Source organism: Lactuca virosa, chromosome 7 (assembly GCF_052849685.1).
Source record: "Lactuca virosa cultivar CGN04683 chromosome 7, Lactuca_virosa_CGN04683_v6, whole genome shotgun sequence".
NCBI lineage: Eukaryota > Viridiplantae > Streptophyta > Magnoliopsida > Asterales > Asteraceae > Lactuca > Lactuca virosa.
This window is the reverse complement of record NC_136432.1, coordinates 240,818,150-240,831,340: the sequence shown is the minus strand read 5'-3', so window position 1 is coordinate 240,831,340 and position 13,191 is coordinate 240,818,150. Positions and strand designations below refer to the sequence as shown.

Here is a 13,191-nt window from a genome sequence, read left to right as displayed (position 1 = left end):
ATCTCAAAAGTATCTAAATATAAAAATATTAATGTATGTCTAAAGACCTGTAAGGAGTTATAGCCAGAGTCTCCTGGAGGGAGAGCGATAATTTGTGTATAGATGTATACGGGGTTGACACCCCGCACCTTCGCTATTCGCTACAGCTAGACTGGCCAGTCTAGGGTGACAAATGTCTTTAAGCAAAACGTGGGCGCCTGAGAAACGCCAAAACAGGTCTCCGTCATATTAGTATGGTTATAACTACTCACTAGAATATGTTATTGTATCTAGAAAATTTATGTAAGGAAAACTTCATAAATAAACTTTGGCACGTTGTGTTGACTGCCCTACGCATGGTGGTGATGATCCGTATTTGTTGTGTTGACTTTCCTTTTTCATTGCGCGGAATGTCCACAATCGCCATGTTGATTACTTTCACCTAACAAGTATTAGAGTCTTAATACTGCTATTTTACAGATCAGAAATATAACACCCTAAATTTCAAGGCTAAAAATTTCATTTTTAATTAGGTAACATGTAAAATCATTTGTCAAAAAATTGATAATATTATATTAACTCATAAAACCATTACTTCCTGTCTCAAAAACATATCATCGGATAATAATAAAAATCAGAGTACAATCCCAGAAAACTCAATGCGGAAATCATGCGTGAGTGTGATGTGCCGCTACCGCGCCGACTCCTTCCCCTTCGCTGAAGAGGTACCTGAAACAAAACTGAAAACTGTAAGCACGAAGCTTAGTGAGTTCCCCCATCATACCACATACCATACAAGCACATAACATACATACTGCCAGACATATCTGGGTGCCCGACCTACCCCTTCGGTCCTCTCGACCGGTGACCTTGCCCAGCATATTTGGGTGCTGGCCTACCCCTTCGGTCCTCTCGACCGCTGACCTTGCCTAGCATATCTGGGTGCTGGCCTACCCCTTCGGTCCTCTCGACCGGTCTATCACATACTATCACGTAATCATAGTCTAGCATAGTTGGGTACTAAACTACCCCTTCGGCCATATCGGTCGGTAACTTGGGGACTATCTCCCCTACTACTACCACCATCACGTAACATCATATCATGCTAGCTCATAAAACATAACAGGTAGCAGCAAACCTAGATGAATATCACAAATAAAATCATCTAACATACAACTCCTACTAGTGGGCCGACATTGTGGCCGTAGACCCACCACTACTGGAAGGTAACTCACCTCGATGTCGTGTAGTATCTGCACGGTCCTCGGCACGGGAATCGACTCGTCTCTACTCCCCAATCCCTACACAACAACCCTTTTCGGATTACTATTGCATACTCATAACCCTTACAAGCGTCAATCCAAATCCAAGTCAAAGTCAAGGTCAAACTTTGGTCAAAGTCAACATCCAGTTGACTTGACTCGCCGAGTTGGTCCACCAACTCGTCGAGTCCCTATCCTTTCAAAGTGATACAACCCCCGACTCTACTCGTCGAGGCTAGCAAGAACTCGACGAGTTCGCCTTCATTCATAGCATCGAGACAATCTTCAACCGACTCGCCAAGTTCCCTTTGAACTCTTCGAGTTCATCTCCCTCATACGAACAAGTTCAGTCTATGACTCGCCGAGTTGTATGAACAACTCGTCGAGTCCGTCTTCAAGGGTTGGGAGGTTGCCTTGGACTCGCCGAGTCTGTTCATACACTCGCCGAGTCCTATGATTTCCAGTTCCAAAAAAACCCCTAGCAGGCTGAGTGTTCCTTCCACTCAACCAAAACCATTTATAAAAGTCATTTTTGGGGAAAAAGCGTCCCGACTCGCCGAGTCACTCAAGTGAATCGCCGAGTCCCTCTTTGTCCAACACTATACAATCGATTATAATGGGTCTTAACGCATCAAAACCATAGATCTGGCTTCCTAGGGTCCATTTTATATGTAAAGCTTCAAACTTGATGCACATGCATGGGGCCCTTGGCTCAAAAAGCCATAAAAGGAGGTCTACAAGATGCATGGGGTGTTTATGGCAACAAAGTTGGCACCTTTATGCCATAAAGACCCCCGATAGCCCCAGATCTGAAGTGCAACTCTAAGCACATCCACCAAATTTGATTTTTGCTTCTCTATACTCATTAAAAGGGTAGAAATAACCCCAAAACAAAATCTAAGAGATAAATGGTCAAGGTTCCAGCTTTTTACCTCAAATGAGCTGAGAATGGAGTAAAACTTATGGATCTTCTTGCTTCTAATTGAACTTCCAAACTTCCTTCTCCTTCTCCAACTTCAAACACACAAAAAGGTGCACAAAATGGCTTGAGAGCACTCAAAGAAGGCTAGGGTTTCGAGTTAGGATATTCTGGAAGTGAGAGGGACGATGGAGGCTGGTTTGGGACGAGTTAAGTTGTTTAAATAGGGTGCAAACCCTAAATATTAGGGTTTTGTCCAGACAGCTCCTACTCGTCGAGTCGGTATTCTGACTCGTCGAGTAGGTCACTTAAGCCCCCGATCAACAGTCGAGTCTACTCGACGAGTTGGGCCCCCAACTCGCAGAGTCCCAGAGTAAATTGCAATATTTCTTGAATTTAAATACGCAGCAGGAATCGGGTGCTACAAGAAAAACATAGGATTTTCTAGGGAAAACGTTTGTATACGATTTTGAAGACGATAAACTAACATACACATATGCAAGTATACACAATTGGAAACAGAACTTACGAATGTTTTATAGCATAAAATATAGGATTTTCCGGAGTAAACGGTTTTATACGATTTCGATAACGATAAACTAGAACGCACACTCAATTATACCCGATAAGAAAAACAAGATTTACAACTATATTCTTTTTTTGAAAATAGGGGATTTTCTGGAAACTGTTGATCATTACTACTCAAAAGAACTATTCTCGAACACAGCTCGCCTTTACAAATTATACTACTTTTCATAAATCACTCCTTATAATGATGAACAAAAAGTAACGACATGCACGCATATATCCATAATTTTCAAAGCAAGACTTCAAACGATTTCATAGAAAATATCGGATTTTCTGAAAGTACAATGAGAACGATTCTAAACAAGTGTAAAACTATTTTATACAAAAATGCTTATGAACTCACCAACTTTTTAGTTGACGCTTTTCAAAACAACTTGTATTCTCAGGGATCTAGTAAGCAGGTAAAAAGGGACGCGAATGCAGGACTATTTTGCTGTAGTTTGGAATTTTTCTGCTTATGTCTCTTTTGTGTAATTTGAAGGACAAGTACAATATGTAAACAATTTAAGTTTGTTATCTCAATGTATGATGTTTGGATTGCTCTGTTTCATTTATATTCAATTGTTATGATACTGCACAATGAAGCCACTCGCCTCCGGACGTTTCCGCCGTTTGGTCCGGGGGTGTGACAATGGGTGGCTCAAAATAAATGGTGCTCGACATGGATGAGGGTGGCTTGTATTAAGGGTGAGTGTGGTGCGGTTCGGTGCGGTTATTGGCCAAAACTGCTGTAACATCTGGTTTCCAGGTATATTAATTTAAGCATTTATTTTAAGAATTTTGGGTGGACTCGACGAGTTGATGCCTCAACTCGTCGAGTGGGATCACGACTTGGTGACATGTTTAATGAATGGACTCGACGAGTCGGGTATCTGAATCGCTGAGTCAGCGCTGCTGAGGAAAACCCTAATTGCTCGAGTTTGTGGCCTATTTAAAGGCTCTTATAGCCTTCATTTGCGGCCACACTTTCCCTTGAGAGACCCTAATCGATCCAGAGAACTTAAAGAGAGAGAGGGAGCTAATTTCTTCATTTTGGTGCATTCTTGCAAGGAAGAAGGAGAGGGTTCAAGCTTAGCTATCTAGAAGGGGCTCAGATCTTTCACTATTTCATTCAAGGCTGCTGTTGAAGGTATGAGTTCATACCGTTTTCGTTTGAATAGTAGATCTCATGAATTTAGGGTTTCTTTGCCCTCTTTTAAGTTGAGTTATAAATTATGTGAAGTCCCTTTGAGGCTCAGACATCAGATCTGGACCTTGAGAGGTCCAGAGAGTCCCAAGAACCCAGCTTTATGCAGTCACATAAGAATATTGAGCTTAAGACACCATTATGAGGGTTATTTTGTCAAATAGAGCTAGATGAGTGATGCATGGTCATAAAGGTCGAACCTTTACGTGATTAATGAGCCTTTAGTGTATAGATCTGAAGTTTGGGAAAGTATCTTGCACTAAATCGACTGAATGCAAAAGAGTCTTAATAGACTCGCCGAGTCGAGCCGCTGACTCGGTGAGTAGCCCAGGGTTTTGTCCCGATGAACTGAGTCAGATGGTGACCCGTCGAGTTAGGGGTTAGCTCGTCGAGTTGGAGCTTACTGGGGTTGCCATGAATCGACTGGACTCGACGAGTCTCCCGAGTGCACTCGACGAGTCTGGTCAAAGTTGGACCATTGACTGGAGTTGACATCTGTTGACTTGAGGGTTTGGTCAAAATGAGTGAAAGAGGTCAGGGAAGGGTAGAATGGTCTTCTACCGACTTTTCAGAGATAAGAGTAGAATATTAATTTGTGATAGGCGGAGGCTAGACCGAGGATTTCGGGCACAGGACTTTTTAGCTATCTTACGAGGTGAGTCTTCTCACTATGCTTTACCTAGAGTGGTAATTATGTGTGACCAGAGGGTCTTATGTGCTTGCTTGAGTTATACATGATTGTGTGATATGTATTGTATGCTATATTATTTGTTGCTTAGACCGGACCGGAGGGTCCAACGAACTATGAGGCCAGAGGGTTCTTAATCAGACCGGACCGGAGGGTCCAACGAGCTAGACCGGACCAGAGGGCCCAATGAGCTACGGGACTGGAGGGTCCCGCTAAGACACATAGACCAGAGGGTCTTAAAGAGTATAGCCTCGAGTGGCGAATTGCTGTATGTGGTAGTTTGGGGAACTCACTAAGCATTCATGCTTACCGTGTTATGTGTTATGTGTTTCAGGTACTTCCGAGGATCGCAGGAAGGCACCGGCGTGATTGTACACACACTCTTGATATGGAGCTATGATTGTGGATTGTAACATCCCGTTTAAAATAGAATAATTAAATAATAAACCGGGACCCCGAGAAGCAATTTTTATATTATTAAAGCCAAAAATCAAATAATAATTAACAAAGTGTTGGTTTCGGGACGCCAAACGACAAGATTTAGAGTTTCGGGGGTTAGAGTGTAATTTATGGATTTGTTTTTCAAAAGATTCTCAAAGTGGTGGGCCATTTGGTAAAATATGGACTTATTATGGAAGGATTTTGAGGGCAAGGGCTAAAAGGGTAACATATGGAGCTGGATTGTAAAGATTTCAGAAGACGGGGGCTAAATGGTAACATGGATGGACTTAAGTGGAAGGTAATTTGTAAAGGAGGGACCATTTAGTAATTTTCGGGCCTAATTTGAAAGAAAAAGGAGTAGGATGGACTGGAAGCGTGAATTATGGAAAGTTTTTAAGTGACCAGGTATAAGAACCTGTCACCTTGCAACCCTAACCCTAGGTCTCACTTCTCTTGCAGCCGCCACCATTCCATCGTGACCTCTTCAGCCGCCGCCCAGCCAAGATCGTCTGCCGATGCGCTGCCAAGCCCGCTGCCGCCGCTACACCGCCGACCGACGCCACTGACGCTCCACTCGCCGGCGAAAACGAAGAGTCACGAGATCGGGAAGCTCAGTTCGTGGTACAATTGTTGTTCGCGTTGGGTCGCACACACACTCTCTTCTCATTTCTTTTGTTGCTGCCTCAACCCACGTCTGCCGCCGATTACGCTGCTGCTGCCGGTTGTTTCGTTCAACGCCATCCGCCGCCATGGTCGCCGCCGCTGCTAGCTTCTTGTGCTGCTGCCTTCGCCACCCACCTCAGTGGGTGTTGGATTTATTTTCCGGGCATGAGATGTGTGTCCGTGTACTGTGATGGGATGAGACAGCCGAAGATCGCTAGGACCATCAAGGGAACCACCATGGCGGCCCGCCATGGTGGTTGTTATCTTGCTGTCGCTATGCACCACCGTAAGGTGGGAGATTGTGTACGTTCTTCCGAGCACACGATGGATGTGTGTGTGTTCTGGTGTGTATGAGTCAGTGGAGGTGTTGATTTGGCCGGAAAAGTCACCGCCACCACCATGAGGCGGTGGCTGCCACTCTTTACCGCCGCCTGCCGCCACAAGGTGGTTGTGCGTGTGTATTTTATTTAGTGTGTGTTTTTATTTTTGGGATAAACATTGTAAAATGTAATTAGCGGATAGCATAATAAAGAAAACATATAACCACCACCGTTAGGTGGTGGTTGCCGCCTCCTGCCGCCAATGTGGGACCAAAGAAACCCTAATGGGCCAATAAGGCCCAATGTGACCTAAAAGCCCAACCAATGGACTAATGAGCTAGTATTGGGTTGGATAACCCTAATTAGGGTTTGGAAAACCCTAAGGGCATAAAACCCTAATTGCAGAAATCGTTTGGGAAACACTCGAGAAATTAATTATTAAACCTAAAATAATAATTAATAATCATTGACAAACTAGCTTAAGGCAATAATAGACTTAATGGATTAAGTCCTTAATGGGTTAAGTAAGAAACATTTAACCCAAATCATCATTTCATGTGGAAACCCTAATTTTGGGATTAGGGGCTTGGACTTATCGGGACCCACATTTGGGCCATTGGAATGAAATTGTTTGTATGGCGTTGGTATTTTGGGGAAATTCACTAAGCTTCGGGCTTACAGTTGTTGATTTTGTTTCAGTCATTTCTGATGATTGCGGGAAGGCGAAGGCGTGATCATGCACCTTCTCATATTTTCATGATTGATTCTGGGAATACTCTGATGTCTAAACTATTTTGAAAACAACCTGTAATAACTTAATGGTTTTAAAATGTGTTAAAAAGTTTAAATTTGGCTTGAATTTTATGGGTGTTACATGGATCCTGGATTTAACTTGTTGTTTTGAAAACTTTGTTGACTATTAAGTAGTGTTTATTTAAAATGACATGTGTTTTATGGAATCAAAAATGAAAATCTGGGTTGAAAACTTATGTCGTTACAACTGCACCACTAACCGCAAATGCGGTTAATTCATTTTCAAAACCGCTTGGTGCAGTTATTTTTTCAGTGCGGTTAGACGGTTATTTTTGTGGTGCGGTTTTGTTTTTTTTTTTTTTTTTTTTTTTTATGTTTCGGTTATTAACCGCATGGATTTGATGTGGTTATTTTGTGTGGTTTTTAACCGCAATTTAGAGTTCAAACGGTTTTAAGAGTACAAACATATTAATTGTAATAATAATAAAAAGAATAAGGTATAAGACAATTAACTTAAATCACAAACAACTAATATCTTGAAAAGATGAAATCACTAGTAATTAACAATAAATATATTCATCATTTTCCAAAGTTAAACATAATAAAAAACAAACACGTCTGTCTTTTAGATTTTATCTTTCTTTCATCCATGAAACTTGTCTTATTTTTAATATTTAATATATTAATAATTAATAAAAAAAGTGGATGCGGTTTTAGAAAACTAATAACCGCACCGTACCGCAAATTTGCGGTTTTTGAAAAACACAAAGGCTCACCATTGGTTTTTATTGCGGTTTCGGTTTATCGGTTGCAGTTTTTACGGTTAATTTTAGTCGCGGTGCGGTGTTTTGCTCACCCTAGCTTGTATGAATGCTTAGCCTATAAAGAATTGATGCTACCATTGTCATATAAAGCAACACCCGATGAGCATAACACTTTCACTGCTGCTGTAAAATGTCCATCAGCAACCTTACGACGACATTGTCTGACGTTGGTATTGCCTTTGTTCTGTCCTCCTGAAAGTGATTCGCTCCTTGGCATGGAGACCCAAGACCAACATTGCCAAACATATTTTTAACTAACGTGGCAATACTATCCTCTTTCCCTAATGTAGCTAAAGAGTTCAATATACACTGATTTTGTAAGGATTCATGTCCCCAGATCTACTTTCTCATCTATTCTTAGGCATGAACACCTGCAAAGTGCATCGGGGAAGAAGCAGTAGTTTAACCCATGATTCAACGATTTTGTAAGGATTTTCATTTTTTAACTATCTTTCCTTTTCTTTTCAACTCGGGAAACGACTAAAATATATAATTTATTTTCCTTTCTTTCGAACTCTGAACTTGGAAATTCATGAATAATTTATTTTTTCCATTCACCTTCTTTTATTTTCTATAGTTTTTTTAAATGAACTAAGGAGCAAAGTGTAAATGGTTAATTTGACCCAAAGTGTTTTTTTTTAAATTATCTACTTCAAATATATTTGTAGTTAGATTATTTAATTTCCTTTTAATCAATATATATTAAAAAGAAGAAGCACATGCACAGACCCCACACAGGCACACACCCCTTCCCGAATCCCGACCGCGCGCGCAAGTTTCTTCAAATTAGGGTTTCACAAATACCATTGTTGCAAAACCCCTCGTCTCTGGTGCATGAAACTGGACCATAGGGTTTTAATCAAGAGGGTGTTTGGGATTGAGTTTTAAAATAGCTTATTGTCACATAGCCTCCTTCACAAACGTTCTGCAGCTTCCCACACCGGCGACCCTTCTCCGATCTCCGCTCAGACATCCGATTGCCGGCACCGGTGCCGGGTACTTACTTCATCTCTGGTCTCCCGGTAAGTTCCACTTTCCTTATCTGGTTCGTTACACCTCTTGGATGATAAATACACTATTTCTTGTTCGATTTTGAATCTAGAGCTCAATTCCTGTCTGATTTCTGGTTAATCCGATTCTTAATTTTTGGTTTGGTGTGAATCTCATTTTCTTTTTCTTGTTCGGTACTCCCCTGGATCGATAAAGCAGTTAATTTTTTTTTAATCGGTGAAGCACATGAATTTTTTTTAGAATTGATGAAGCAGAGATGACTGTTGCTTGTTATTAAGCACTTGAGATGACTGATGCATATTTCTTTATGAATTGTAGCAGCTTAATTCAATAGAAATGGCTTCAACGGGGCCACAACAATCATCATCTTCACTGAAGAGGCGTGATTCGACTGTGATTAGAGAATCAGATTTACTCACCATAACTCCATTAGGCGCTGGAAGTGAAGTTGGAAGATCATGTGTATTCATGACTTTCAAAGGGAAAACTGTTATGGTACACTACACATTCATTCATTCATTATTCTATTATTACTTTCATTCTTTCTGTTTTCTTAGTTTTGGACGATGATTTCTTCTTCTCTTGTCAGTTCGATTGTGGAATTCATCCTGCATTTTCGGGCATGGCTGCTTTGCCTTACTTTGACGAAATCGACCCTTCTACCATTGATGTTCTTCTCATTACTCAGTAAGCTCTGCTACTTTCTGCAGCCTTTATAAGTTCTTGATTATCTTTTTAACTATACATTGCAATCATGCGCAGCTTTCACTTGGATCATGCTGCATCTCTTCCATATTTTCTGGAAAAGGTTTGTTTATATTAATATCTTATTTAACTATTCTCCAATCCATATTTTGATATCACTTACATAACATCGGTTGTTTTTTCAGACCACATTTAAAGGAAGGGTATTCATGACTCATGCAACAAAGGCTATTTACAAGTTACTTCTATCCGATTATGTGAAAGTCAGCAAAGTTTCAGTTGAAGACATGTTATTCGATGAACAAGACATCCTTCGTTCCATGGATAAAATTGAGGTGTGTTTTAGTGTTCCATTTTCATCAAAAGACCAAAATACCCTCATGATTTTTACATTGTCCACCTCATGCAGGTAATCGACTTCCACCAAACCCTAGAAGTGAACGGAATCCGTTTCTGGTGTTACACCGCAGGCCACGTCCTGGGTGCCGCCATGTTCATGGTGGACATCGCCGGAGTCCGCGTCCTCTACACCGGCGACTACTCCCGCGAGGAAGACCGCCACCTCCGCGCCGCCGAACTCCCCCAATTCTCCCCGGACATCTGCATCATCGAATCCACGTACGGTGTCCAACTCCACCAATCCCGCCACATCCGCGAGAAACGCTTCACCGATGTCATCCACACCACAATCTCCCAAGGCGGGCGTGTGTTAATTCCCGCTTTTGCCCTTGGCCGGGCCCAAGAACTCCTCTTAATCCTTGACGAATACTGGTCAAACCACCCGGAATTACACAATGTCCCGATATATTACGCGTCGCCCCTCGCCAAACGTTGCATGGCGGTTTACCAAACTTACATAAACTCGATGAACGAGAGGATCCGGACACAGTTCGCGAATTCAAACCCTTTTGATTTCAAACATATTTCACCCTTGAAAAGTATCGAGGAATTCAACGATGTGGGCCCGTCTGTGGTGATGGCGAGCCCCGGGAGCTTACAAAGCGGGCTCTCGCGACAGTTGTTTGATAAATGGTGTGCGGAGAAGAAAAACGCGTGTGTGATTCCGGGGTATGTGGTGGAAGGGACATTGGCTAAAATGATTATAAATGAACCGAAAGAGGTGACTTTGATGAACGGGTTGACCGCTCCTTTGAATATGCAAGTTCATTATATTTCATTTTCGGCTCATGCGGATTGTGCGCAAACGACTACTTTTTTGGAGGAGTTGATGCCTCCGAATATCATTTTGGTTCATGGGGAAGCGAATGAGATGGGGAGGTTGAAGCAAAAGCTTGTGAGTTTTTTTGTGGATCGGAATATTAAGATTTTTACACCCAAGAATTGTCAGGCGGTTGAAATGCAGTTTAATTCGGAGAAAATGGCAAAAACGATTGGGCGGTTGGGGGAGAGGGAACCGGAATCGGGGGAGAATGTTAGCGGGGTGTTGGTGCGGAAAGGTTTTTCGTATCAGATAATTTCGCCGGATGATTTGCATGTTTTTTCTCAGTTATCGACCGCGAATATCACGCAACGGATTACCATTCCGTATTCCGGTGCTTTCGGTGTGATTAAGCATCGGTTGAAGCAGATTTACGAGAGTGTGTCGGAATCGGTGATTCCGACGGAATCGGAATCGGGGATTCCGTCGGAATCGGAATTGGGGATTCCGGCGTTGGTGGTTCATGGGAAGGTGACGGTGAGGAGGGAATCGGAGCGGCATTTGGCGGTGGAGTGGGTGGCGGATCCGATAGGTGATATGGTGTCGGATTCGGTGGTGGCGTTGGTGTTGAATGCGGGGAGGGAGATGGTGAAGGTGGTGGTGGAGGCGGAGGAGGTGGTGGATGAGGTGGAGGAGGGGAGGAAGAGGGAGAAGATCGTGCATGCTTTGTTGTTGTCTTTGTTTGGGAATGTCAAGTATGGGGATGATGGGAGGTTGGTGGTTAGGGTTGATGAGAACGTGGCGTATCTTGATAAGAAGAATGGGGAAGTTGAGAGTGAGAATGAGGGGTTGAAGGAAAGAGTGAAGGTTGCCTTTAGGAGAATTCAGACTGCAGTGAAGCCGATTCCGGTGTCGGAATCATAGTTGCTGTTTTAGAGGCTGGAATGAATTTGTGTAGGAATAGATGTGTTTGTAGAGCCTTGTAAGTGTCAAAACTTTGCAACTTGAGACTCCTATTTATTTAACATGTTGATGCTAAATTAAAAAGAATCGTGTTCTTTTAAGGTGCTTATTTGTTAATCATATGTTTTTAAAATGATTTATAACAACCAACAATACTAGATTTGTTTTTGGAGTCGTTATTTTTTTAACTGTACGTCATTGTAGTCAATTTCAACCATATTGAAATGTGCATGACAGAATTTGTTTACTTATGCTCATGCGACGCTTATACGGTGTGCAATATAGTTTTCATTTTTTATTTTTAAAATTGAAATTCACCCAAATAGGGATAATGAGAACAACTAGAAGATGAGTCACCCGAAAAATGTTGATTGATACATCGAGTACAATTAGAAGACGAGTGGTCTAAAGAGCAAATTGAATACTATTGGTTATATGACAAACTTTTTTTAATAATGTTTAAGTAAAAGTTAATAAAATCTGAATTACTATATTGGGCTTAGTGATTGTTTGGTGTTCGGCGTGGGCGATCCGGACATTAAATAACAAACGACTATTTATTTGATATTTGTTATTAAATATGTAAATAATTGTATATTTTTCTCATTATTTTATCTACCATATTTGAAAAACAACATACATACGATCGTTATTATGTATGAACAAAAAGAGGGTATGGGGGAAGGGTTTGGTAAAAGGTTAGGGAAGTTAAAATGGATCCTAATCCATTAAGAACATAAAGATTAAAGTGGCATCTCTTGCACTTAGCCCATTAAGAACATATCAAGTGAAGTCATCATAAAGTAAACCTTAAAAACAAAGATACACTAATTTACAAAGTAAAACGGTAGGGGTAAATGCGAAAAGAAAAATAGGCAAAAGGTAGCAAAATGGTGAAACGCAAAAGTAGAGTTGCCAAACACAATAGAAAGAAAGTGCAGGGATCATAACTGCATAAAGTAAAATAGAAAGAGTAAAAATTGAAAATATTCAATGGGTACAAAAGTAAAATAAAAAACGACCACAGTGGGAGTCGAACCCACGACCTTCTGATCCGAAGTCAGACGCGCTAATCCACTGCGCTATGCGGTCATTTGTGATATTGCTTTTATTTAATAATATATATCTATAAATCTAAGATTCTGAATTCAACAATATTTTTTTTTTCAGTTTTTAATTGAACCTAAAAATAGCAAGGAAACCTACGAAAAATACGAATCTTTGTTGATAATAATTTCGGAATATTATAAACTTAGTTTGATATAATCCATTTTTCTAATTTATCCTGCCACTTAAAAAAAAATTGGTTTTCCAATTATACCCTTTTGTTAATTAAAACAAGTTTTCTCCGCCAAAAATAAAAGAAGTCTGAAACGGCATTTCCCTAATCTCCTTCTTAATTGGCTTTCAAGAATCCCACTTTTCCATCTCTGGTTGCTGCTCCTTCATCACAGGTCGCCGGCGCTGCTTCTTCGCCGATCTCCGGCCGCCATTCGCCAGCCTCCGACAGTGGTACTTTTCCGGTGGTCACTGTTTGAGTTATTAATGATTTCATCTGATTATAAAACAAGCAATCCCAAATCAAATGATGAAGAAACAAAAATCCCATAAACACCCACTCCATTCCAATCTGATCAGTTTGATTCAAAACTTAAAAAACTTATTGATTAATCAAATGAACCAACTTAAAAAACTTATTCACTAATCGAATGAAATCAACAATATAGTCA

At 41.0% G+C, this 13,191-nt stretch overlaps 1 protein-coding gene, 1 long non-coding RNA gene and 1 other non-coding gene across 4 annotated transcripts; 2 read left to right on the top strand and 1 right to left on the bottom strand.

Annotated features, from left to right (window-relative positions):
• The first annotated feature begins 5,395 nt into the window (after nucleotides 1-5,395).
• LOC145125474 (uncharacterized) lies at nucleotides 5,396-6,905 on the top strand. The gene is made up of 2 exons (XR_013716010.1): nucleotides 5,396-6,170; nucleotides 6,746-6,905. It is a non-coding gene; the product is annotated as an uncharacterized LOC145125474 (long non-coding RNA).
• A 1,434-nt stretch (nucleotides 6,906-8,339) lies between these two features.
• Nucleotides 8,340-11,562, top strand: CPSF73-I (cleavage and polyadenylation specificity factor 73-I). 2 transcript variants are annotated; one of them, XM_079059921.1, is made up of 6 exons: nucleotides 8,340-8,645; nucleotides 8,956-9,129; nucleotides 9,224-9,321; nucleotides 9,397-9,442; nucleotides 9,525-9,674; nucleotides 9,749-11,562. In XM_079059921.1, the coding sequence occupies exons 2-6, from the start codon at nucleotides 8,971-8,973 to the stop codon at nucleotides 11,420-11,422; spliced, it is 2,127 nt and encodes a 708-aa protein (XP_078916047.1). In that variant the 5' UTR covers nucleotides 8,340-8,645; nucleotides 8,956-8,970; the 3' UTR covers nucleotides 11,423-11,562. The 2 variants fall into 2 exon arrangements, with proteins under 2 accessions (XP_078916047.1, XP_078916046.1); XM_079059920.1 differs by having other exon boundaries at nucleotides 8,953-9,129.
• Nucleotides 11,563-12,479: 917 nt separating this feature from the next.
• Nucleotides 12,480-12,553, bottom strand: TRNAR-UCG (transfer RNA arginine (anticodon UCG)). Its single transcript has one exon. It is a non-coding gene; the product is annotated as a tRNA-Arg (tRNA).
• Between the last annotated feature and the right edge of the window lie 638 nt (nucleotides 12,554-13,191).

Coding starts and splice junctions, on each gene's coding strand:
- CPSF73-I (XM_079059921.1), top strand. CDS start 8,971: ATGGCTTCAACGGGGCCACAACAATCATCATCTTCACTGAAGAGGCGT. Junction 9,130..9,223: donor TCAAAGGGAAAACTGTTATG/GTACACTACACA, acceptor TTCTCTTGTCAG/TTCGATTGTGGAATTCATCC. Junction 9,322..9,396: donor GATGTTCTTCTCATTACTCA/GTAAGCTCTGCT, acceptor AATCATGCGCAG/CTTTCACTTGGATCATGCTG.